The following is a 26049-nucleotide window of genomic DNA, read 5'->3' as shown; positions in this document are numbered from 1 at the left end:
AGAGAGAGAGAGAGAGAGAGAGAGAGAGAGAGAGAGAGAGAGAGAGAGAGAGAGAGAGAGAGAGAGAGAGAGAGAGAGAGAGAGAGAGAACACCAGAAAGTCAGGAAATTAAATAGGACAGCAAGAGCAGCTAATACCGTCTTTCTAGTTCCAAGATCCAAGTGGGCCACCCTTCCTCAATACCGACCATGCTCCCTCGTCCACTGTCAGTGTTCCACAAAAATCCAGAGACATCACTCCACCCTCTCTGGGCTCTAGACTTCATGTGACTGACCGGTCGCCTGCTCTCCCCGGCAATGCGGTTCTCTAACCATCTCTTGCTTTAAAATCCAACGAATGGGCAATGGAAATTTCTCAAGAACAACCTCTGGTGTTTTCAGTTTCTTCCTGAGTCACAGACATCATAAGATGATAACCTATGTGTTGACAGTGGTGGTTGCATAGTCAAAAGGAAAGCAAAACTAAAACTTGGCAACTGTGGGACCAGCACAGCACAGTCCCACGTTTCTCTCTCCCAGTCCCATGTGTTCCAGGCTCAGAGGGTTTGAGCTTGGCCAAAGCTATTCATAGGATTTGGCCCCGTGACTGACTTGATTGATTTAAGTTCAAAAGACACCAATAGGATGAAAAGGGAGCCCTAATCTGAAGGTTAAATCAGTGTATGAAAACGTGGTTGCTATGATTTTTGTTGACATATTCCAAAACATTTCAATGACTATTCCATATGACATATAGCGAAATTCAGCATTTGTCAGCACCTATGTTCATTTTTTTTGGTGAATAGCTGATTTTCAAAAAATCACCAGGTCATCTTTTGTTTAACTACAATTTTCACTTGGCTCTAATGTAAACAGCAAATTTGTTATTTGGGCTTTTACTTTCTCTAAAACACCAGTAGATAAAACATAAAAGATAAGCAGACCAGTAATCATTTGCCTGATTGAAAAAATACATTTTCATGTTAAATCAAAAACCTTTTTTGAAAGCCATTATTTTACATAACCATTGCATGACCAAGCAAAAATGGTTTGAAATATAAAGTTCTTTTGCAAAGTCCTAAACAGACTATGTAGTGAAAAAAGGGCAGATGAACTATTCTAATAATGATGACTGCTGAAAATAAACAAAGGCCATGTGATCATACACTGGTACATAATCTATTTGGCACTCACGCTACTGCCAGAAAGGTCACAGTGTTGTGGCTGGTAAGAATCATCTACACTGGAAATCCCCTTCCTAGCCCTTTAGCCAACGCTGATATGACAGTGATATTATTACAGCAGAAGTCTTGGCAGCCCGGCATCAGCAGCTTTCCAACAACACAAAGCTGGTTAGGGGCTCCCAGCCAACAGAGCTGATTGACTTACTGTTTGTGCAGCCTTCCCAGACTACTCAGACTGTAGCTGTGTACAGATCATCATTTGAACCTTGTTATGGGTTTGCAATCTCTTATTTAAGGCTAAAACATACTAGCCAGGCATTTGTCCAGTCTCATTTTTAGTGCAGCTAGTCAGTTGGTTTCCATCAGTGGGAGTTTTTAGACTGTGGGACAGCCAATTTGACAGAAGAATGCTAGGCTGGCTGTTAGTAAGCCCTTGGCAGAGCCACCCAATCAGTGGTGCGATTTAACATTTCTGAACAGAACTGTAGGGCTTGGAAAAAACAATCTGTTCTTTGACAAAACTGCATATGATGCTGAAAGTTAAAATTCTTTGTGCATTTTTGCAGATATTTGTCCTGTAGTTTTACCAGAGACGTAGTTCATTCATGTTGGGTAGGATATTAAATTTTATTTACTTCACTGATTATTTCAGCCATAAGGTTCTCCTTTGGGAACTGGCTAGCATGACTTTTATCACTGTACTTTTTTGAATGAGCGATTTCCTGATAGGTGTGTTTACAGCTTTATATTTAGGACTTTGAACTTAAATGTTTGAACTATATTCCATCATCATAATACAATAAGCATAACCTGCCTTTAGGTATATCTACAGTACTTGATTTTAAATGAGGGTAGAAATTGCAATCCCTCTGATAAAATCAAATATGTAGAGCTAACTAACAAGAAAATGTAGATTAGTAATTGTTAATTTAATGGTAGTGCTGTGACAACATTCACAGTTTAAATATATCACTCAGTACAGACACACATCAGCTTAAATTTCAGTTTGTATCAGCAGATAAAGAATATGTGTATGACACTGAACAAGGATACAGATTTAGCTGTTAAGCTTCCCCTTCACGTTAAAGAGAAAGAGAAATTTCCCCTTAAAAAATTCCACCCTCAGATACTGTTGCATTGTTATCATCAAACTGTGATGTTCATTAGTTATTCAAGGAGTTATTTTGTGAAGAAGTGTTGTAATTTACCTCCTTTGTTGAAACCACTTTCCCTCAACCTGCCTTGTCTACTTCTACTGCAGTTAGAGATTTCTTCCGTTTCCCAGAATACCTTCTGACAACACCCAGAGGACGGCAGCGCACTTGTTCCATTTAGCTGTGGCTTGTACATGACCCAAGTAAAGTTAGCTTGACATTGTTTGGATTGGATATTCTGTGGATGGATTTTCTCCAATATTGAAACCAGTGGTTGTAAATTGTTTTTCCTCTTCTAGCGATCACAAATATATTTATCAATGTGGTTTTACTTATTTGCTTTACAAGTTATTGAAGATGGAAAAATTAATATCACTAAATATCCCTTTACTTTAGGGCAATAGTTATAGTCATTTACAGTTGACAAAAAGTATTGAGTAATATTGAGGCTATTGAGGCACTATTGAGGCTACGGTCAGTGGAGAAATTGGTATCTCTCCATCACTCTTTCATTCTGAGGGCCTGATACCAAAACCTGACGTTTAGTGTTGATGTTTTAGATAGCTGAAAATTATTCTCCTAAGAAACTCCATTGTAACTGTTCTGGAAATATCTCAACATGACGCTGTGTCATCTACATTTGGCCAAGTATCTACGGGAATAAGTAAAAGACACCACCAAACAACAAAATGGATGCAGGAATGAAAGGTACATCAGGAACAGCTGTTTTTAACAGTGTTAGTGGATTTTTCCTTTATGTGCAGTTTTAAGAGTTAAAGGCAATGAATTCTAGTTAAACAGATTCTAATTTTAAATCTAATCTATATGCAACTTTTCTAACAGTTCAGAAAGAAACTATAAATAAATAAGCCATTTTCTTTCAGCTCCGGGCTGACCACTCTGTAATAGCTTTCTTGCCTGTGTGTTCAAGCAAGCAGCAGAGGCAGTGCAAATGCAATACAAATGTTCTTTAATTCAAACAGGTCCCCACAATATGACTTAATAACAGACAGGATGCATTACAATTCAGTGTGGAGACATGTCATGGTCTGAATGATAGGCACACAGTATCATAGCTATTTCCACAGAAAGACAAGGATGCTTATTCAAGAGTTACCTGAATTTCCTAAGAAAAGGCAACAGAAGGCAACAAACATTAACACCCAATCCTACAAACAGCTACAGCGTTTCCTTGGAATACCTCTTGTTTACACAGAACCAGCAATGCCACACACCCATGGATGTATCAGTCTCAGCCCATCAACACTGTACAATAAATGGGCTTTCACTTTGACTCACAATACTGGCACACCTTTCAGTCTAGTCTGGCTGTAGGCAGTATCAGCTGTGACTAAGGCGGAGAAGGCGGGCAGACGGGCAAACCAACTTGTGGAGTTGGAATATCAAAAGCGTTCAACTGCATTCCATTTGGTGTTGCCTCTAAAAGAAAACTGTAAGAGAAGGAAGCTCTAATGTTTCAACTCTGTTGAATGTGGTTTATAACAAGGCAAGGATGTTCAGTGCCAAGCAATGTAATGTGGGCTTATTTGACAAAAGCCATGTTAATCTGAAATACAGGGTGCCATTTGGGTCTTCAAGATTGAGAATTTACGGTTTATTACAGTCAATTAGATCTAAACAAGACATGCTTAGAAAGTATTGTTAATGATGGAAGCGGGTCGTGGGCTGTTTATTATTTACTTGGCATGAACAAGCACCAAAGCTCAGCTGTGTGGGGGGAGGCCAAACACTACCAAAAACTAGTGACCAGCCATTGCTGATGCGCACACATATACACAAACTGCCTATCCCTGCTCTGCTGAACCGACGTAGTCAAAGTCTCAGAAACGTCTACATCACTATTGATGTGAAGAGTTTCCTCTGTGCGGAGGCGAATGAGTGAGCGAGCCAGTCCGTGCATCCATGTGTGTAAACAGAACGCTGGTCACAGGCTCATTCACATTTCCTCTTCACTGGGGTCATGTGATCAATTCACTCCTCTGCTTGTTCAGAGCAGCCACGTGAGGAGACAACTGAGGGCTCTCTGATTCAATCAATTACCTCCCAACTGTACAGAGACACTCGAATACACTGAGCAGCGGCCAGATATGTAGCCTGCTGATCTTGGAAGAAAAGACGAAGGCAATATTGAGTCACGTGAAAAAGCACCTGACTGGATGTCAGAACAACTGAACTGAATGAAGGAGAAAAAAAGATTCTCAGGGCGAGGTAGTGTGTGTGTTCATCCACATGGAACAGAGCTCTAACAACTTTGCCATTCTGAAATGGGCTAGCCTTTAATTAGTAATCTTTAGAAAACACAAAACATTCCTTGAGTATTTTTTTCCTTTCAGACACCTGGGTGGGTTTATTTGGTCGCACTGATAAGACCAAAGAAAAAAACATATCGCAAAATGCAACCAAAACTGTCAAACTCTGGAGTCCTGATTCTGATGAGGGGAATCAATAGATGCCTTGTCTGCCAGGTCAGTACATTTATTGACACAGAGAAGAGAGTTGTGTTAAATTCATGCCTTATTCATACCATAGGGTACTGTTCTGGCTAGATGTGGGCATCCACAGCACAATAACGAAGTTTGGCTTAGTCCCAAAAGAATATTTTGACCACCAATCAAAGACAGAGTATTAGACAGTCATCTTGGTGTAAGCCACATACACATTCATGAGGGATCATGATAATTGTGCTTAGTAAGAAAGAGAGTGAGGTGAGGGGCTTGAAGAAGCAGGCTTGATGCCAGCAAATTCCACTTTGACTGAATTGAAACCACAGAGCATGCTCTCACGTCATCTGTTGTATGAACTTTCACAGAAACACCACACACAGAGCAAGAACAATACAGAAAACAATACAACTAGTGGAACAAACACTTCCTGAGCTGTGTTGAATATCACACCTAGTTTTGGTGATGATTAAATTAAGCAGTCAGTTTAGAAATATGGGACATCTTGTCTTTAAGTACATGGGTGTTTGAATTTTTAACTTCGAAATTATAACCCATTATGCAGGGAAAACCCTAGAACACAAATCAGATATGCAGAAGTACAGACACCCAGAAATCCCAAATTCCACCCACATACTCATATTGTTTGCAGAGACACATACACAGTCTTTGAATTACACACAGGAGTACACACACACACACACACACACACACACACACACACACACACACACACACACACACACACACACACACACACACACACACACACACACACACACACACACACACACACACACACACACACACACACACACACACACACACACACACACACACACCTAGTGTGGGAGAAAAGGGACAAACAGGGTACACCTCTCATTCGACAGTGAGGTCGTGGATCAGGGCCGGGTTGCCAGATGTTGAGATTAATCCCCCTAGTAAGGCTGACGCCAGGCCACCCGCTACAGGAAATGAAGGAGATCTAATAAAGGAACTTGAATGCCACCCCCAGGTTTCAAAAGCATGAGGCCAGCAATAGTGTGCTGCCAAAAGCACAACACTAAGAACAAGAAGTACAAAGAAAACGTAGTTACATTTATAGACTGTCACTGGTGGTTCAGAGTCAGGGCAAAATTCATGTATGACAGAACTGTCAGTGTCCATGCAAAACAATGGGCCACACTAGGTCAGTCTAGGTGTGAAGAATCCTTTACGTGTACTGTGTAATAATATTCTCTTAAATCAATCAACATAATATTTGCCTAAGTAGGACAAAAAGAAGTTTTGCACCAGTCAAAATCAAACACAATTCAATATACCTCAAAATTAGTTCAGGAGATTCAAAGGACATTAGCTACTTCTCAAGGCAGTTTAAAAGTTACACTCTATCTGGCCATATTGATATGGGTATCAGAATCTACTAAATGAACAGTGGCAATCATTGGCCACAAATGGAGATCAAATGGTGATCGATAATTTGCATTCAGGCAGTTCAAGCACTGACCCACTGAACACCGTTACAGTTTGTTATGAACTTTCCTGTAAATGACACGGCTCCTTGTGTCACAGTGTGGGTTCACATCTGCATTAGAGTGACCAAAACAGATGCTTACCGACAAACAAATAAACAATGAAGAAGAGGATGGGAGGTGATCCACTAGACAATCCAACATCCTGATACAATGTGAATAAGAGGGTGTAATAAGAAGCACTGCATTTACACTTTCCACCGCATGGTACCGGCTCGACTCGACTCTACTCGCCTCACCTCTACTCACCTCCACTCTACTTTTTTGGTTTTCCGTTGGGCAAGTACCAGGTACCATATTACCTGGTACCTGGTACTTTTTTTGGTGACAGCGAGCGAGCTGAGGCGATACCAAAAGGTGACGTGAAAACACTGCAACTACCGACTGGCCAGAGAGAATCGTCATCGCGACACAGGACATATATGCTAACGTTAGCTACCAGGTTAGCTTACCCTCTTGCGTCGCCTTGAGCAACCAGAGAGCAGTCTTTTGTCTTGCTGCCTTCAGCCTCTTCTGAAATAAAATCTGTTTCCTTGCTGTGACTAACAGCCACATACCGAGAAGAACACCAATCAAGAACACCATCGCTTCGATATCCTCCATTGTTGTTTTGTGTGTCGCGTTTCATGCGGCGTCACGGCGTCGCTATGACGACCAGTTGTGGGGGGTGGGGCACATTGAGGGGGCACTATCTGCAGTGGAAAACCAAGGTACTACCAAAAGCGAGTAGAGTCGAGTCGAGTCGAGGCCAGTTGAGCCAGTACCATGCGGTGGAACAGCGGCATAAGAACGAGTGAGGAGGTAGAGCTCCAGTGTCTTGCTAAGGGACACACTGACATGACACGTGGCAATTGATGGACATATTGGCTCTTGAGAGGATTGAACATGTGACCTTTCGGTTACGGGAGAGTCTCTTTAACCTTAATCCACCCTGTCTGAACTAGTATGCTGTGTGCAAAGTAACTTAATACTCACTATGTCTATACTGTACAGTGTATAACATAATAATTGAAACATACTAATTTCCAGATGTTATAATGCAGTGTAAAGTCAATGCATGAGTGTGTGTGTGTATGAACTTACTGGTTTCCAGATTGCATAGGGCAGTGTATGCTGTATCCAGCCTGCTGAGAGAAGGATCCCCAGGAACCAGAGGAGGCAAACATAGAACTCTAGAACACACAAGAAAATGCAAATCTGTGACACAGAGGAAAATACACGGTGACACATTATGACTGTGAACATCGTAAGTGCAATAGAGCCTACTCATAATGTTAGAACGTGGAAAACAAAAGTTCTTCTCTCTAGTGATGTTTCAACTAAATCCAAGGTGGAAATGACCTGTTATCAAAATTGTGATATTTTCTAAATTAGGGGCAAAAGAATGCCATCACCACCACCAGACCAGTGCATTTTACCACCTGCTACAGTGAAAAAGAAGTATAACACTATTAAGTTAAAATCAAACCATATATCTGCTCCACAGGGTCTTGAGAACTACAAAGCACCTACAATTGATGACAGAAAGAAAGCTGACTCAATCTAGATCCAGTGTAATTGTAAAATCTCTTAATATTTATGCTCATCTAAACAGTGATGCAAATGAATTATCTGAATTAAATCAGCAGCTGCACTCAGCGCTCACTACCAGAATATCAGTCTGAGAAATCACTTCCTTTATCAGTACGTTACACATCTCTAGATGACTGTCCTGCTGCATAGACGTCACGCATCAATCCTCAGATGTCAAATAGTAAATTCATAGGGGCCACTGTTTGTGTCTTAGGTTCAGGTAGAGTTTAAGAGCCATTAGACATGATGACAGTCATGAGACAGAGGGCTAAGAGAGCCTAATCAGTTCAACCTAATTCAGCTTTCACACTGCAGAACCTGTGGTGCATCAGTGTCACATCCTGGAGTGCAAACCCACACACTGTTTTGTACTTTAGTGCCTACACTTGAATAAACAGTTTAAGGACTGCTAAGATATTCCTTGGTTTCATCAGCACAACTCAAAAGGTTCTTTCATTTTAAACCAATGAGATAAACTTATTCAACAAATCACAAAGCAAGAGCATGCCAAGCCATAGTGGACGCAACACTTAGCCTAAGTTAAAAATATGAAATGAAAAAGGTAAAGTAGATTAGCTGAAGATACATTGAGGGACTTGTTTGCCTCTTATCAAGTGATGGGTTGTGATAAAAGGCGCTTCTCTATTGCTGTTGTCTTTGCACAGATATGCAATCAAAAATAAGATCTGCACTCAATTCATAGATCAGGCACATGGAGGTGATTCTGTTAGAAGATGACGACCTAGGGAAGTGAAGCGAGTATGACTGTTGGACCTAAATGAAGGCACATGAAAACACCTCTGCATACCTCCATGTTAGAGGAGGCCACAGGGAACAAGCTGCTGTCCAGCTGAGGGCCTTCTGGATGCAGGTAGTTCTCCCCGTCCATGGCCAGCGCTGAGGGGAGGGTGGGCATCAGACCGCAGCTTCACACATGACCACCAGCTGACTTAGGCTACACACCCTCCGACCACCACCCACAAGCTGGCTGTGTCTGAGTGAGTACTTCTAGCAATGGCAAATGCTCTCCATGACCTGAGGAGGACAGAGGGGCGAGAGAAAAGGGAGAGGGACATAAAGAAAAATGGAGAGAGGGAAACATCAGAAATGTTGCAGACAGGTTTTCCAATAAACCAATATAACAAAGACAAATCTTGGGAGAGGTGTATAACAATATGTGCAAGAACTATCAAGTATAGCAAAGGCTACACTTACAAGACTTATCTGGACTGAAAATCAGCAAGGGGAACTATGAAGGCAACAGTACCACAAACATCAGAGAGTGGCCTATCTCACTTCATTTAGATAACATCCATATTCAAAGTGGGGGGGAAAGTAGCCCCAAAATGCTGCTCGTGCCCTAAATAAGACATAAATTCAACACAAAAAAAAGCTGCAAGAATGGGCCTACACTGCACAACAGATGAGCTACACATTATCAAAGGCTATTAAAAACAGTTCATGTGCCATGTAAATTTTTAATTTAAAAAACTGAACACAGGCTAAATCCAATTATTTTTAACATATGAACCCAATTAGAGAAATAATTGGTCTGTCTGTAACTTCAAGACTGATTCTAGCTGCCTTTGTCCACACACACCATGTAGTTGAATTCAGAGCTTATTTGTAATGCAGAGTGTGAGCTCATACTTTCTGACTGACAGCCCTCATTAGCTGTATGTCATCTGACATCACTGAAGGTTCCTCATCCGTCAGAGAACTCATTACACTCACTGTAGGAGGCCGACAATCAGAACGATTGGCCTGGGCTGGAGATGAACAGGTCTATTCCCAGGGAGAGCAGCTCAATGTTAACCTATAGTGGAACACTGGATATATTTTGTTTTTTGACATTATAATACACAGTCAAAATCATAAGTGGCTCAACTTGGTCCTTGCTGCTGCAGACTAATTTAATTTGTGTTTCACTATGAAAGATGCATATCAGACTGTCAGCACTAATTGTGTGCACTTTCTGGTCTCTGTTCATTTGACAAGTGAAAATGCAATATGCCAACAAGCAAACAGCATTAAATTATTACCGGATAACACAATAAAGTTGAAGAACGTTCCATCGTGGTCCTTAAATCATTTGGCAGGAAGGAACAAAATGCTGATACACTCAAGCTGAACACTATTATTAATTTCCACCATCATAAAGTGTGACCAGCCATAATCAACAGTTACATCTACTATCTATTATTGACCCTTTAAAAAAGCACTAATGGGCCCTAATTCATCAGTCCAACTGATAAATTAGTTGACCTCTACATTCAACAGGTATTACTCCTATGTTAGAACAGTGCAGGCTATTCCCTGAGTTTCCCCAGCTACAGGGGAGAACAAGTATTTGCAAAACCTTAAAAGAATAAGTCATTAATAAAGTTTACATGTAGTCACAAAACCCTTTCTCCGGTACAGTGACAATAGTACTATCAGTGACTGGATAACAGTCCAGGCCTGAGTCAGTGAAGCGGCTCCATGCTGGGCCTCTTATTACCATGCCTCAAGTCACAAAGGGCCGCTTGAACAGTGGGATTCTTCCTAGCTAATTTTCCTACAGTTTGATTGGAAAATCAGCTTGCAAAGCTGTGCAACAGTGACCTCTTTGTAACTGGAGATTGGTGGCTGGGGCTCTCAGGTTTTGGGCCAACTTTACCTTACAAACGTACTGTGGGGTAGCAACTATCTGACGATGCGGGCGATGGCAAAGCACTACTTTGCAGAGGATATCAAACAAAGATTTTAGTCTTTTTTATCGCTTATTTTATTACTTTTGTTTATTCTTCTTTTTTACTTTTCCTGTTTTGTCCTTTTTTAAATTTTATCATTGACCCTTTTGTTATGTGATAATCATACAAAAAAGGTGGAATGGCCACAAGCTTGAATTGGTTATCACATAAAATGATTTCAGGAACAAATAAAAAGGTTCATTCCAAAAATAACATTACCTTTTGAAATAATGACTGATAAAATGATTGAGCAAATAATGGTACTTTTTGAAAAGATAGTAGGTGACATAAATTCTTCTTGAAATATAAATCTATTTTGGTAAAATGAATGATGAATATAATGAACAATTTAAAGACTAAGTTAACATGATCACTTGAATCACTTAATCTGTCCCATAAATTACATATGCTCCCCTGTAATTGGGGAACTGACCACAATGACCTGCAATGTTCTGGTTTCACACAGGGGCCAAATTACCCTGAATCAAAAGCTGTCAGTCTGTACTTTTGCTGCCCAACACTCATAATTTGATGGAAATACTAATTAGAAGAAGTGTGCAGCTCACTGTCCTATGTGTGCATTTGACTGTATGATCAAAAACAAGGACAACAGATCAGTTTCTGGTTCTCTCAGACATATTGAAAAACAAACCAGTGATTTATTAACAAATATCTAAAAGCATTACTAACTGCAGTTCTAGACTGGAAGCTTTAGCAAATATGCCACACACCTCTATCGGCCCTCTCCAGTTTGACCGCTGAATCAATCCAACCTCTCAGCACTCCACAATGCATGTCTGTGTAACGTCAATCACACTCCCTCTCCCCACACTAATCAAACCCTTACCTTCCTTCTCCTCTCCCCTCCTCCATTCTTTCCTCCACCTCTTTCTCCCCCAATCTGGAACATAGGCCAGACGTGTTCACTGGGGACAAAGCTGAGGTAATAAATCCTAATAGAGTTCATGAGGGTCTAAATAAGAAGGCCTTTGTGTGTTTTTGCGTGTGTGTGTGTACGTGTGAGGGAGAGAGAGAGACCTGACCCAAGATATTCGCCACTCAGCCAATACACACATACAAAGGGAGGCCATTTTACTCCCAGGCTGCCAGTGTGATATTGCTGCAAATCTCATGTGGGGAAGCCCAGTCCAAAGAACCAGCCAGCAAACTATCCAGCCATACAAGGCGGGAGGTCCTTCGGGCAGTCTATATTGGGAGGGGGGAAGCCAGTAGGATATTGGATATTGTCTGAATATGTAAGGGCAGCTTGCAGCCTCTGAGGATCAGATGAGGAAAGGGCCAGGAAAGCAAGGCAGATCAGGGCAGACGGGGAGTGTGAATAGAGGCCTTGTGAGGCTCTGTTAAGTGTCGCCTTGCAGAACAGCACATACAGCTAACACCCTGAGGACGCTCCAGCCTTGGAAGCATGGGAGGTTCTCAAATATCTTGCCACGTATGTCGAGCTCATCCTTGGTCAAAGCTCATAGAAGCAAAACAGACCCACGGTGGTCTTGGAACACACTTAGGGAAATACCAACTCAGAAATGTATTCATGTCACATGAGAGACCCCATTTATGATTTCTCAGAGGGCTGCAGGTGAAACAACTGATGATCAACATGAGCCTAGAGGTAGCTAGAGCAGAGTGAGTATGACAGTTGATATATAGCTTGCAAGGGGTGTGTGTTTTCATGGGGAGTGGGTGGTCTGGGAGAGATTATAAATTCCTCAGCAGACAGGAATGATTTCATCGGTGAGTGTGACAACTGACAAAACAACAATCTCAGGTCTTCTCCTTATTAGCCTCAGTGGAAGCGCCCTCTCTCACTCCATCATCCCTCTTGCACTCTGGGATTGATTCCCAGTATAACGTCTTTCCCGCATCTTCTTCCCACAGTAGCCCCCGCTCCCCCTACCAACCCGTAGCTGTGCCAACCACCGGTTAGTGTCTCCTAGCAACAGGGAGGTGTCTGCCCCCCCCCCCCCCCCCCCCCCCCCCGCCCCCGCCCCAGCCCCCGCCCCCAAACCCCTCCCAGCAAGTCTCTGAGGACAATCGATACTGATCATTATAAGAGTAGTCCCAGATGTCCCCTTCCTGTAAGGCCTCTCATTACCGGAAAACAGGAAAAACTCCCTGCTAGCGCTAACCTCCACAGAGAGGGGCAGAGGGAGCGATGGAGAAAGCAAGCGGTAGGGAGGAGAGGGTGGGAGATAGGGAAGATGGAAAGAGGGAAAATAAGAGAGAGAGAGTGAGAGTGAGACATGGCCGATGGGGCGCATTGGTGGGAGGGTAAACACAAGGGGGATGTCATTCATTCAGCAGAAAATAGCACACACATAACCAATGAGGAAATCATTTTCTACCCATGCTTGATTATTTAAAAATGTCTGTTTACTACTAGTCGATATCTGGATTTAGCATGACTACTATGCAAAATGTGTATGGCTACTATTCTGGAGAGTACCGGAACCATTTGGAGATAAGACAGTAATACTGAAATCCTGACCTTTTGTTATTAAGCGGTTTAAAGCTTGCAAGCTTGCAGTGGCCAGTAGGTCTTTGAGCGAGAGAGAGAGGGAGAGGTGGGGGTGCGGGGGTGCGGGGGGAGGTATTTAAGGATACTAGGGGCATGTGTGTCTCTCTCTTGCAGCGTAATCTGTTAATTGCTTCAGAGGCTACTGCTGGTTTTGGTAGACCCCCCTCCCATGTGTCTCTCTCTCTCCATCTCCCTCTCTCTGGGTGGCCCGACACAAAGGCAAAGGGCAGGAAGATTAGGCTATTTCGTACAATTGTAAAATATTAAAAAAAAAAAAAAAAAAAAATATAGGAGTTAGCAACAAGCAGACCTAAACCTATGCATTGAACAAAGGTTGTCAAGGCTCAGAGACCATGCAATTAAGTAGGACAGCAAACATGGTGATATTTTGAGGCATATGTGCTGTTAGAAACAGTATTCCCTGTGTTGTGGCAGATTCTAGGCCAGTTCCTTCCCCTTGGCTGTGTGACTCACTCTCTGTGCTTGTCCGCCAGCCAGGCAGAGGTTAACAAGCAGCACGCCTGTCACTTCAAAAAACACAAGATGTGTGTTTACCATGCTGTTAGTTGCAGCATCCAACATGTGCTTGCAAGCACATCAGGGGAGAGGTTAAGCATAGTCTCTGGTAGTGATGACTCTGGTTGTTTGGTGGTGGCCTCGCTGACTGTCAGTGCCTGCCGGAGCACATGGAAGTCATCCAGGGAAGTGTGACTTCCTTAAGCCGTTAAGTCACGGCTAAACGCTCACGAGGAGGACCACCATCCTGCCCTGCGTGTGTGCAGTCTTGCTCATGAATACACACACAAATGTGGAGCATTTACGCATGGTCTCACACTCATACATACCCCGCATTGAAATTATTTCTGCATACACATGCAGAAATGGGATAAGGACAGGGACACAGTTTCCTTCACTTTATCATTTTACAAAAAACATTTACATTTTAGGCATTTAGCTAAATGTCACTTACAAGTGCCTGTGTCCCTACAATGATCATGCATGACAGAAAAGTGCTAAGTAAAGAAATACAAGCTAGGGAGAAAATATAGAATATATACAGGAGCATGATGATTGTCCTGCTTTCTGTTGTCTCACCCCATGACTTAATTTCCCTTGCCAGTGGCCAGGAAGGATAACTGTGCAGGAGAGAAGCAAGTTCTACTCTATTCTGTAACAGAAAAATCAAGGGCTTGCAGCCTAGATTCATTCTTTGAACCTCATCTCTCTATACTGCTGACAAGCACGGCCTCACCACCTCTCACATGTATTTCCTCACTCCTCACTCTCAGGCACACTCATCTTCTTATTGCTCTCTCTTTGGGGCCTGGCATTAAATCCTTCTTAAGGCACAGAGAAAATCCTTCAACGCACAGCTCCGCTTCATCTTTATTAACCACCTTCTCAGAATCAGCGCCTTGTGGCGGGGAGTGGAAAGAACAAACACTCGGAGGCCAGGAAACACACACACAGTATCACAGAAAAAGAGAGAGGATGGCCGATACGAAGTATGAAGCAACAGAGCTGTCACGTTTAAACACATGCACGTACGTATGTGCACACACACACACTTCACATGACAGGGCAAACCTTTGGCGTTCCTGTCCTTTAGTTCTCTGCATCTGTCTTCAGTACTGACAAGCCAACTGACAACAATCATTCATTCCAGTGCGCCACAGTCACTCATTACCTCCATCAGCATCTCTCCTCATCAGTAATCAGGTTAGAAATGATCAGGGCCGTGCTGCTTTATACCAGAGCAGCAGGGGGGCTGTTAGTTGGTTATGATTGCCTAGACTGGCTGGATTCATTAGTTACTGTGATTAAATATTCATAAAAGGAACAAGTTACTTCCCTGGGAAACACAGGGCTCTGTCATTCAAAACAGCCTGCATTATTAATCAGCACCTTTTTCAACACAAAAGGCCCACAGTTGCCTCTGTGCACACACACACACAGGCACAAATGGCATGAACACACATCTTTAAGCACATACATGGAAAGACATAGACATTACCTATCTACCCATCAGCCCCCCCCCCCCCCCCCCCCCCCGCACACAAATTTTCCATTCAGTATTACAGACAGTACCATAAAGGAACTGTGAACAGCCTAGTGACAGGGCAGGACACTGGATAGAGAATAATGATCAAATGACTGCGTAACCAAATCTGCTGTCTTATCAAAAGCCGGGAAATGGAAACAAATTGGGTTTTAAGAGCCTGTTGTTATTGCATTTCGCCCGTTCAAATATTTATCAAACAGGGTCTCTGGACTGGGACAGCACAGAGGAACACAACAAAAAAAGGGGCAGTCATTTGAATGATCCGGCCTATCTGAAAGACAAGGTTCATAGATTTGCTTATAAAAGGGATAACGATTCATCTTAACTAGATTCTCATCAACCCACTCCAAGTGGCTATTAAGCGCCATCCTGGCATTGATGATGAATATCACTGTTACCACAAACACCAGCTGATCAAGACATTAAAGTGATTTATCCACAAAGGGGGAACTTAATAGAGCCTGTGTGGCTCAGAGGATGCTTTTGTTGTGGTAAATAAAGAAAGGGACACGCGAGGAGACGGTGGGAGAGCAGAGAGGAAAGAAAAGCAAAAAAAAGGGAGGCGGGGGGCAGAGAAGAGTTAGACAATTAACAGCTACGCTAAAGGGGTGCAGAGAAGAGCAGAGAAGAAGAAAAAAAAAGATCACAAACAATGGTTTACAGTGGCTTGACGACACTCATCTAGGAGCTAACCCATCTATCCCCACTTCTACCACCACCACCACCACCCACCAGAAATAGATCAAAGGCCGACTAGATCAAAGAGAGAAGGATCCACTTAACTGCCTGTTTGCCCTGTTTTCCTCTGTCATCTTATTTCCTCAGGACAGTCAGAAGGATGATGACATATGCTGGCTGAATGTGGCTCTCTATGCCGTCATTGCTCTGGTTCAACTGCTAGTTAGGTGAACAGACAATAGCTGGGTTTCCATCCAAGAATTTTTATATAGTACAATGTATGCAATTAGAAAGGAAGAATGGAAATGGCAATTTTTGAGAACATTTACTGATTGCACAAAAGGCTTGAGGCGGAAAAGATTTTGTCAAAAATGACATTATGCCATGAATAGTGATCGAAATGAATTTGTCAAATAAATAATGATGTAGCCTAAAGGCTCTCACCATATTTCTCCTGGATGTGTTTTCTCACATAGCTCCATTTAGGAAACCTATTTATTTGTTTCAACCCAGCTAATGAAAACACACTTATTCATGTTTTCATTTTTTGCATCCAATTCAAAAGTTTGCCTCAAAATCACTAAACATTTATATGGAAAGATTGCAATTGGAGGCCAAGAAAATGAGCCAACTGGAAAGTCAACACACGCAGGGAAGAAGTGCTGCATATTGGATTATACGTGTGGTTCAAATTTCCCTCAGGGTCCTAGATCAAAACTAAATTTATTTGGTCTCATTCACAGACAAAAGGTATCAGGCCATTGTAATTTGAAAGAAATAATAAATGAAAGCCATCAAAATGACAGGGAATTTATCTTTCTTCTCTGAACATGTATTGTTGCTCCATCTCTCTCTGACTCAGCAACTTCCCAACTCATGTAGTCTTTCCATGTTGGCACTTTCTATTCTCCAAGTGTGGTAACAGTGATATCCATTATCAATGCCAAGATGGGACAACTCTTTCTCCATTTCTATCACTATCCCAATATTCTCTCTGTGTTAACTCTTTCTGCTTCACTGCCCCTCTATTCTCAGTGATAGCCAAATCCAGGCATATTTCCACCACTATCTCTCTATTCTCCCAGTGTTAGCCTACTCTTGCTCTATTTCTAATCACAACCCCTCTCTCTAGTCACCCAGTGCTGGACCACTGTATGTCTGTGCGTCTCTGCTCTGCCCAACCTAGCCGACTTTCCCTATGTTCACCCCTCCTTCTCCCTCCCTCCTGTCAGAGCTAGCCTGTGGCGTCTGCTGTTGCCTCTCACCCAGTCTGACCCCCAGACAGATTCTGCTGCTGGCTCCCTGCCTCCCAGAACCCAAAACCCCCACTCAGCCATGGTTATTCAGAGAGTCAGTCATAACGCCAGGCGAAAGCGATCAGATGCACATTTCGGCATCACAAAACAGGGCAGCAGGCAAAATCTGGGCTGCTGAATTGGACTGCGCAATGTAGCTGCAATGATGCCTAGTTTGAAAACACATTATAAGACTATTCACTGTTTCTGTATTTAGCTGTGGTGGTCCCCCACAGCTGGAAAATGTATCCCACAGCCAGAAAATGTAAATACAAAGAAGATTCTTGTTCAGGCACCACTTTGCTCTGGTCTTGATTGTCTAACTCTACCCACAATGTGTTCATGACAATGTAAAAACAATAAAGTATGGGTAAAAGCAGATTGTCTGCGTGTCTCTGTACTAGCTAAGATCTTTCCCCAATGTAAACATATCTTGCCTAAAACTGGAACTTATCCTGGCCTGAGCCCTGGAGCAAACCATCTCAGAACCAAAATTACCTCCACCCCTTAAATCTACAAAATAAGTCACCAGGAAACACTGCTATTTATAGGGTAATTGTTATTTGTGGTGTTGTGAAAATAAACAGGAATGTGCAATCCTGTGAGACAGATTTCCATCAAGTTTTCTGAACTCTGCCCTGCCTGGGTTCAAATCCAGATAGTGCTCTAGTCCACTCTGTTCGACATCACCTCACTGGCAGGAGTGAGAATAATATTGCACCACATGGCCAGAGTCAGGGGGCCTGTCTGTGTCTCTGTGTCTGTCTGTGCCAGCTCCACTTAGCTATGCTCAGCTCAGTTCAGTTCAACTGTGGGCTTTGGCTGGGGGCTGGCTGGCTGACTGGGTCAACTGAGGCTGCTGTCACACTCTTGAACAATACCACTACAACTAGTGTCAGTAAACCATGGAGACAATTAGTCAGACACAATTCCTTCTCAAAACCTGTCTATCTAGAAGTGGCTGGATATGCTACAGAACTTGGAGAGAAAACAAAAAGGGTCAAAACCCATTCAGTGTAAGTAAATTCAGTGAAAGCACTTAGCCTCAAGTGCGGCATTATTGACATCCTGAGCTGTAATCATCTGTGAAATACACTTTAATGTGTGTACACATGCATGGAATTGTATAGACCTACTTTGTGTGTGTGTGTGTCTTTTTCTTCCATACTGTATATGACCTGTTGAAGCCCTGCCTGCGTGAAACGTAGGATTGTGGGCTCCTGTGAAGCTGAGCCTTTCCCTTGGGGATGGAAAATCTCCCCATTAGGAGCTGCATTGTGTGTGCGTATGTTTACACTACATACGTGTGTGCATTTCTCATAAGGAGCCATGCCAGATAACAGCCCTGCAGGGTGCTCCCAAGCCAGTGTGTCTTCACTGTACTGTACATTTAATTTGCTACTGTGCTTATTGACATGTAAATCATAACTAATTCCAGTGAACTCTATCGCTGATATCTATTGCATAGGGAATCTGACTTCCTGTGTAGTTAAACTGATTCATACTAACTCTGACCAAACTAAGGCGATGACTGCATGCAAACATTCTCTTCTGGCTCAAATCCATTAAATCTTCTCACAGGTTCACATAGCCCCGGAAAGTATGGAGCATTGGTCGAAGACTAGGGAAAAACCACTTGAAAAGTACACTTAAAATCCAATTGGACCATGCCATCTGAGGTCAACTGAAACCTTCTCTGACAAAAGGTAACTAAAGACAAATAAAGCTGCCTAGTTTGCAAATGTGTAATAGGACAGGACATAGCAGGGCAAGATTTGGCACAGGGCTCAACTTAAATTGAATTGGCCGTGACCAGCTGCGATTTGGAATAGGCCAACAGACCTAGATAATGTTCCTTGCTCCATTTGTGTAATGAACAAAATGTTCTCTCTCCATAAAAACAATTTAAAATAAATATCCGAAGGGTCAAGTTAGTGTCAATCCAGTGGAAAACAAGAATGACAAGTATTCACCACCAAATATTTACTGCACCATACCATAGGCCACAAGGCACCCAGTGATATGCCTGTGCAAGGACTGGGGAAAGACACACAAGAAGGACATTAGTCTACTGGCCACTGCTGGATTTAAAAAAAAAATTGCTCTTCTGCTATTTACAAGCACAAATAGTTATTAGACGAGAATCTCCAAAGAATGTAAACTTACTAGCCAATAACAAAATACACCAAGTTTGGCTTGTGATTAGTGTTAATTTTACATCTTGGAAGGAAATAAACTACTCCTAAAACAAGTCTAACTAGAATCAGAATTATCTACAACAAGAATTATCTCAAAGCTTTGTGTACAAAGGCTTTGTTGAGAGCAGAAGAGAAACCTCCTCTGCTCTCAAGTTTGCACTCACAAGTGATGAGAAAGAATATGAAAGATGGCAGCTAATTTGCAAAAATCTATTTCAGTGGCCTCGCATGGGAGTGCTTAGAATGTATGCTATATGCAAATATCGCTCACGCTACTTTCCCAGGTATACTACTCCATAAGGTTTACACTCCAGGTTGCAAGGTAGACCTCAAAGGATGTTTTAAGTTTTATCACGTAGGACTGATTATATCTGAGCTGAAACAACGACACACATGGTATTCATAGTCATCCATCAATGTGGCCACTAATATTTCTCTCATATTTCCTTCCTGGATCAGTCCCATTTTGAAATCACAATGTTTGCTTTTCTCAGAAGGATGTTGACACACTTTTTCCACAGCAAACTGAAAGGCAGAGCATTGAGGAACGCCAGAGCATGGCATGCTCTCCTGCATTTCAATCATCTCTTACAGGGCTCTTATGTGGCTTGGGAGAGATCCACATAGCCTCCAGGTCTGGCTACTAGTTGGGACATGGGAGACTAAAAAAGCCCACCATAACAGGCTAGTTTGTGTCTTTTGACAGTGTAAAAGTGAACACTATGGCCACTTATTTCCAAACACTGTCACTCCTTCTCTCATTCTCTTCTGACTGAACATCCATGTTTAATACATGAACTATTACCTAATGAAGGCCAGATTCTGGGAAAGCACGAACCAAATCAACCCTATTACCTAGCCCCGACTCCCCCTCCATATCACTACTACTAGCTCCACCCTCCTCCACTCCACATTTTTCACTCTCACTCCAATCAGCCCACAGGCCATAAATGAGATTTATCACTGGCACCAATTGGAGAGGGAAGAGAAGCAGTGAGAGCAAAGGCGAAGGGAGAAGGAAAGTGGAGCTGTACACCAAAACACCATGTCACAGAGTGCAGGGGGCATGAGATAGGGGTGAGCCATGGATCAGGGCTGTTTGGGTGCATCCCACCGGTACTCTGTGCACCATCCTTACTGCTCCTGTAGGCACTAAACACAACAACATCAACAGATCAGTGTGTCGTGCCCCTCAGGGTCTAAGCAGGGCAAGCAGGAATTGATTGTCTGACACTGTAGGGAGCTTGGGGGAGTAAGCTGAGCAGCACAACCATGCACGTGAACACATAAGCATTGTTCTGAAGAAAATTTAACCCTGACCACTAACAAGTTCTTGGATTCCTGGACCAGTCCTTTACACAAATTGTGAAAAACACATCAATAAACCTTGGCACTCTTCAGTTTGTCTTGATTACTGCCAAAAAGAAGCAAATAGGCTATATTAGGATATATGTAAATTGCAAAGCCATTTTCATTAATCCCTTTCATTTCAGTTAAACCAAATAACAGGACAAGACAAAAAAGTACATCATAAGCTGAAGCCATTTTTCTCTCCACAAGTTGCCACTGAGAGAACAGGCGTCTATTGATCCAGCAGTTCTGGTGCTCTGGGCTGTGGACAGGCCAGGAGAGAGGAAAGAGGCGGGGGTTGTGTTTTTTTAACTTGTATTTCTGCCTGACACTCCAATAGTTAAACAGCCTGTCTGTTGCAGTTAGAGTCTATTAGATGCCGGGGGGAGAGAAAAATCAGGCTGCAAGAAGAATTAGACAGCAAATGACACCAAGGCCATTGACCGTGTCACCAGGGGTACTCAGCTAACAGGAAGCTGGGAGAGAAACATAGCATGTCATTCACTTCACAATCAGCAAATAGTATCCTTCAACAAAGGGGAAATGACATAATTGGAAAAATAGCCAGCCACCATGGCAACCTATGTCAAGGCTTGCATTAGACTTGACTAGCCGTGGCTGCAGGCAATAAAACACTGGAAACTGAAAAGTGGAAATTGCAGGAGAGAAAAAGAGGAGACAGCTTTGTTAGAGCTCTTATTAATTTCTGACTGGTCACTAATCCACTCTACTGCATCTCCTCAAAATATCCCAAAGATTTTTGGTTTCTGTGTCACATAATAGATGAGAGCTTTCACTACATTTCTGGGGTCATACATTTATTTTCTATCATAACTTACAAGTGCTCTGAAATCCAAGCCAGCTCCAGTGGCATGTTTACCCTCTGTTCTCCTTGTATAAGAAAACATGTAACCAGCCTCAGTACAATACATAAGTCGACTTTCCACCTCAGCACAAGTACAGGCAGGCCTAAGACAGCACCAAGACTCAAATGTCTAGCGTACTGGCTACATGTCAATAAACGAATGCATTCATATGGAAAGCTAAAAGAGTCCACTGAAGTACACAAAGACAAGTGATGTGCAGAAAGTGATGGCTGCTGTTTTAGTGCATGGATGGCACCAAGAAAGTGGACTGCTCCTGTTTCTGGACTTTTCACTGACTAGATTCTTTCTTTGAGCTCAGTCTACGCTGGTTAGAAAAAAAACAAACATTAAAAAATCAGTATCACCTCGGTAGCTGACTACCAAGAATGACTACAACTACGACTATAACTTTCCATATACCCATCGAAGCTTAGCAAGGAGAACTACAGTGGTTCTCGACCAGTGCTCCTTAGACCGACTCAGGTGAGCCTTGAGTTTTTGCTAAAACAGTAGGTTAGATGATTCACTTCATTGTAATTCGACCAATTCAGTCCTACGATTTACACGTATTTCCTCGTAGTTAGTACACATATACAACCCAAAATGATAAAATCACGAGCTTTATATGACGTTTCCACACAATGAATAACTTGGTAGCTATGTCGACGACTTTTGGCTTCTTTCCGAAATGTGTCGCATCTCGGAAAGGTTCAGGAGCACACTGGTCAGCACAAAGGAAGGCAGCTATGCTCTCGATAGCGCTACTGCTACGACTGTTAGCTCGCCGGACGACAAAGGATAACCTTAGCTGGCGTTAGCGAGCATGCTAAGGTTGGCTACGAACAAATTCTGATTTGTTCAAGTCAATTTCACAGTAACATAATCACAGACTACGAAAGGTTTATCCTGTAGTTTGGTAATATCATATTACTTCTGATCGCTATTTGTGCTAGCTAGATTAGCATAGCTCATAGCTGTATTCTGACTCGGGGTACGTTCGTTTTGTATGTCAATGGTTCTGCCAAGGCTATGGAGTTACATCGCTATCTAGTTTACTAAAGAAAGACTTTGATGAATTGAAGACTCCGAGAAGAAATCTTAATGTATATATCACATTAAATGACCCAGTTAGCTTCAGTAGCGTGATCATTTTTGCTAGCCTGAATCACTATTAGCAATGTTATCAACAGTAGCAATTACTTGCCCTTTCTTCATTGTGTGCTATAATGTAGAGCTGCCTCTATGTCTCTTTATTTGCGATATCTGACTCAACCTAGCTTTCCTTGGTCTCGATTCATCTTAAGTTTACAGATAGTCACATAGATTTCCCAGAGGGAGATCGCCCGAGAACCGGCGTACTCCGTCGTACAAAACGTGTGCGCCTAGGAGAGGCTGCCTAGAACGCATCTTGTATAAGGTAACTGCCGATGTGTCGCTTGGTTATAAAATATAACTGAAATACACTTACCATTAACGTGTTACTTATTCTTAATCCAATCGCAGCGAACACTGGGTGATTTTAAACGAATACTCGCGTCAAATTAACAGAAACAAGGAATTTTATCCAACTTATTCTTCCTAGTTGTTTTCTCCACTTCCTGATTGAGACGCTGCCATTTTGAATAGCGAAAGCAGATATTTCCGTTGCTGTCGTCACGCAGTACCCCTTGTTGATCGTGGACCTCAAAAAGCCCAGCCAGAAATAGCGCACCATAATAATCTTAGGCACATCTACATGAATGCAACAAGTTTGACTGTGATGATAACTGATGACAGAAAAAATCAATGAGAGTTACTGCGCCAGCCCATTAAATTTGCATGTTTGGGTTAGGCTCCAGTTAAATAGGCTATACAAACAAACAAGATAATAATAATAACAACAATAATAATCTTTATTTATGGAACTCTTATCCAAAATTACAAAGATCAATAAGTTTGAGCAATACATAAAAACGTGAACAATAAATTAAGAAGAAATGAATAAAATTGCACAGCATAGGCAACTGCACAGAATAGTGAAAACTACAATAAAAAACAAAATACAAATCATGTTTAAAGTAAAAGCAAGCCTTAAAATGCGTCTTTAAAAGGCCACTTCGTTGGTTTTCACTGGAGGACACTGACTGGCTGGCCTGATCTGATCAGGCAGGTTGCTCCAGAGCCTAGGGGCCTTGCTGCAGAGAGCTTGACCACCCTAATCTGCAGCAAGACTGTGGAGCGACCAAAAGATCACATCCTGAGCTTGATCTTGAACCTTAGTTAATGGATGAAATTGATTCTTTATTTGGCCTATAGCCTAGTGTACACTGTGTCCGGCGATTTAGTGGTAAATAAGGTGTGTAAACTATGACCCCCAGTCAGTGATCAACATATGGCAAATATCTTATAATACAAACAAAATTCAAATATATTTCAGAAAAGCATAACTTTATACTATTCCCTTTAAAATACCCTATATTAATTTGACTTACTTTCTTAATCACTTTGATACTTATGTATACTAGTATGAATTTACATTGTAAAGCATCATGTCAGCCTAAAAAGTTGAGTAAAATGTATTTTGCAAATAAAAATGTGGGTAAACTGAGTTTAGCTTGGTTTACCCTCCACTATATTGTAGTTGTCTTATTGACAATTTAAATGGGTTTGGTATAAGAGTTGTTAAGAGTTAATAGAGTTGAATTTGTCCTCCAAGTGATGCCAAAGGACGGCACTCCTTGCTTGTGTACTGTGTGTTTTTGTTAGCCTTGTATAGGTTAGTGTAAGTTATGTATAACCTACTAACAGGTAAGGCTTTTTGAATTTCAAATTAAAGCATAACAACTTAATATCTCTGACTTTAACTGTGTTTTTTGGGGGGGAACTGAGTGCAAGTTCCTCCCTCACACAGTAGACACTGTCTACAGACTGAGTAGCCACAGTTAATTATGCTTTTACATCTTTGTAAAACACACTGTAAGAAAGTTATTTAAACTGAGTGTGTACTTACCCTTTGTACTCATTTTGACAGTCTTTGATGTAGCTTCACACTATCCTGTTTTGCTTCTGCTATTAACTGCTTAAGATAAATGATTTTGTCAGGAAAGGTAATGATGATCATAACATTATAAATGACCCTCCTCAGATTCATGGACTAAATCCCCTTGTATTCATTCAATAAAAAAAAACAAAAATTAAAAAAAATGAACCATGGTTCTACAAATAGTTCAACGCAAGAAGTGATGCATTTAAGACCAATAAAGACGATGATTTTCATTACTTAAGGAACCGGTGCAGCTTTTCTTTAATAAATTAATTTCACTCCATCTCATTTGTATGTAAAAGGTTTACTATTTAGCTGATTATCAAATCCAAGAATGCTGTTTTTCCTCTCACTTGAACAGGTGAAGCCTAAGTATAGTCCATGTCCTTGTACTAAATACATATATGGATTATGTTCTTATGACCCACCTGTGTTTTTGTTTGCTTGCAGTATGATTCTCTATGAAACTGATACCAAATCTGTTTTGTTTATATATTTACATTTGTGGCATTTCATTTTAGAAGCAAATCACAAGGACTAATTCCCAGCAAACATTATTTACTGTTCAATAAAAGCTTTAGGCTTCTCTTATTTTACTTTAGATGTTAAACAGAGTATGTGTTTATCCTCTTCCAGGTCGCTGTCTCATTTTGGCATCCATCTGTCCACTCTGAGTTATTGAACGATGCAATTGGAAGAGCTCCAGTTGTTTCCAGTAAACACACACGGCCACTGCTTTCCTGGTATTACAGTCCCCCCTTTTCCCAACAAAGGGAGGTGGTGGGAGGCAGGGGGCACAGCGTGTGTGTGTGTGTGTCTGTATCTGTGTCTGTGTCTGTGTTTGTGTGTGTGTGTGTGTGTGCGTGCGTGTGTGTTGAAGTTCAAGGAGGGGCTCATGAAACAAACTGACAGGCCATGTGCGTTGTCTTCCCTCTCTGATGCTGTGGTATTGTCCTGAGTCAGCAATGCCGTGGGTGATGATGCAGAATGTAAAAGCATGATGAATGTGCAGTGGCACCTTTTAGTTGCACCTGTGTAAGTGATGCACATCAGCTCAACAATAAAGACCTCCTCAGTTGAGACCAATTCATTGCTGGTGTAGTCTTCAGTAGCCTAGTTTCACTGTATCAGTGTGTTGGATGAACATAATAAGAGCAGATACCCGTGTCACAGTGTGTGATGTTGATTCCTAACACAACTAGGGTGGCAATGGCAATAACATTTTAATCTTTCACACTACAGAGCATATTTTATATTTAGCCTATATATCAAGAGTGATTACACTGTTCATCCAAAGCTTTATTTCCCAGATGTGCTGTCTGCTCTTAAAGTTTGAATTTGGCGCACTCTACTGGAAGCGTCCCGCAAACACTTTGTTTGAATTGACCTCGATTTTGACCGTGCCAAACACTCAAAGCCAATTGAGCA

General features: G+C 41.9%; 1 protein-coding gene across 1 annotated transcript in view; it reads right to left on the bottom strand.

Annotated features, from left to right (window-relative positions):
• sbno2b (strawberry notch homolog 2b) overlaps window positions 1–23201 on the bottom strand; it is a 66356-nt gene extending 43155 nt beyond the window's left edge. The window contains exons 1-3 of the mRNA XM_071543318.1: window positions 23068–23201; window positions 8691–8917; window positions 7394–7482 (exon numbers count right to left, since the gene is read on the bottom strand). Of these exons, the coding sequence (XP_071399419.1) occupies window positions 7394–7482; window positions 8691–8798 (197 nt within the window). The 5' untranslated portion in view covers window positions 8799–8917; window positions 23068–23201. The remainder of the gene's footprint in view (window positions 1–7393; window positions 7483–8690; window positions 8918–23067) is intronic.
• Window positions 23202–26049: the final 2848 nt, after the last annotated feature.

Source organism: Centroberyx affinis, unplaced genomic scaffold, assembly GCF_046629955.1.
Source record: "Centroberyx affinis isolate AG114_WGS23_722 - 3 ecotype Tasmania unplaced genomic scaffold, CSIRO-AGI_Caff_v1 ptg004288l_1, whole genome shotgun sequence".
NCBI lineage: Eukaryota > Metazoa > Chordata > Actinopteri > Beryciformes > Berycidae > Centroberyx > Centroberyx affinis.
The sequence above is the reverse complement of the archived record's forward strand: the minus strand, read 5'-3'. Positions and strand labels throughout refer to the sequence as shown.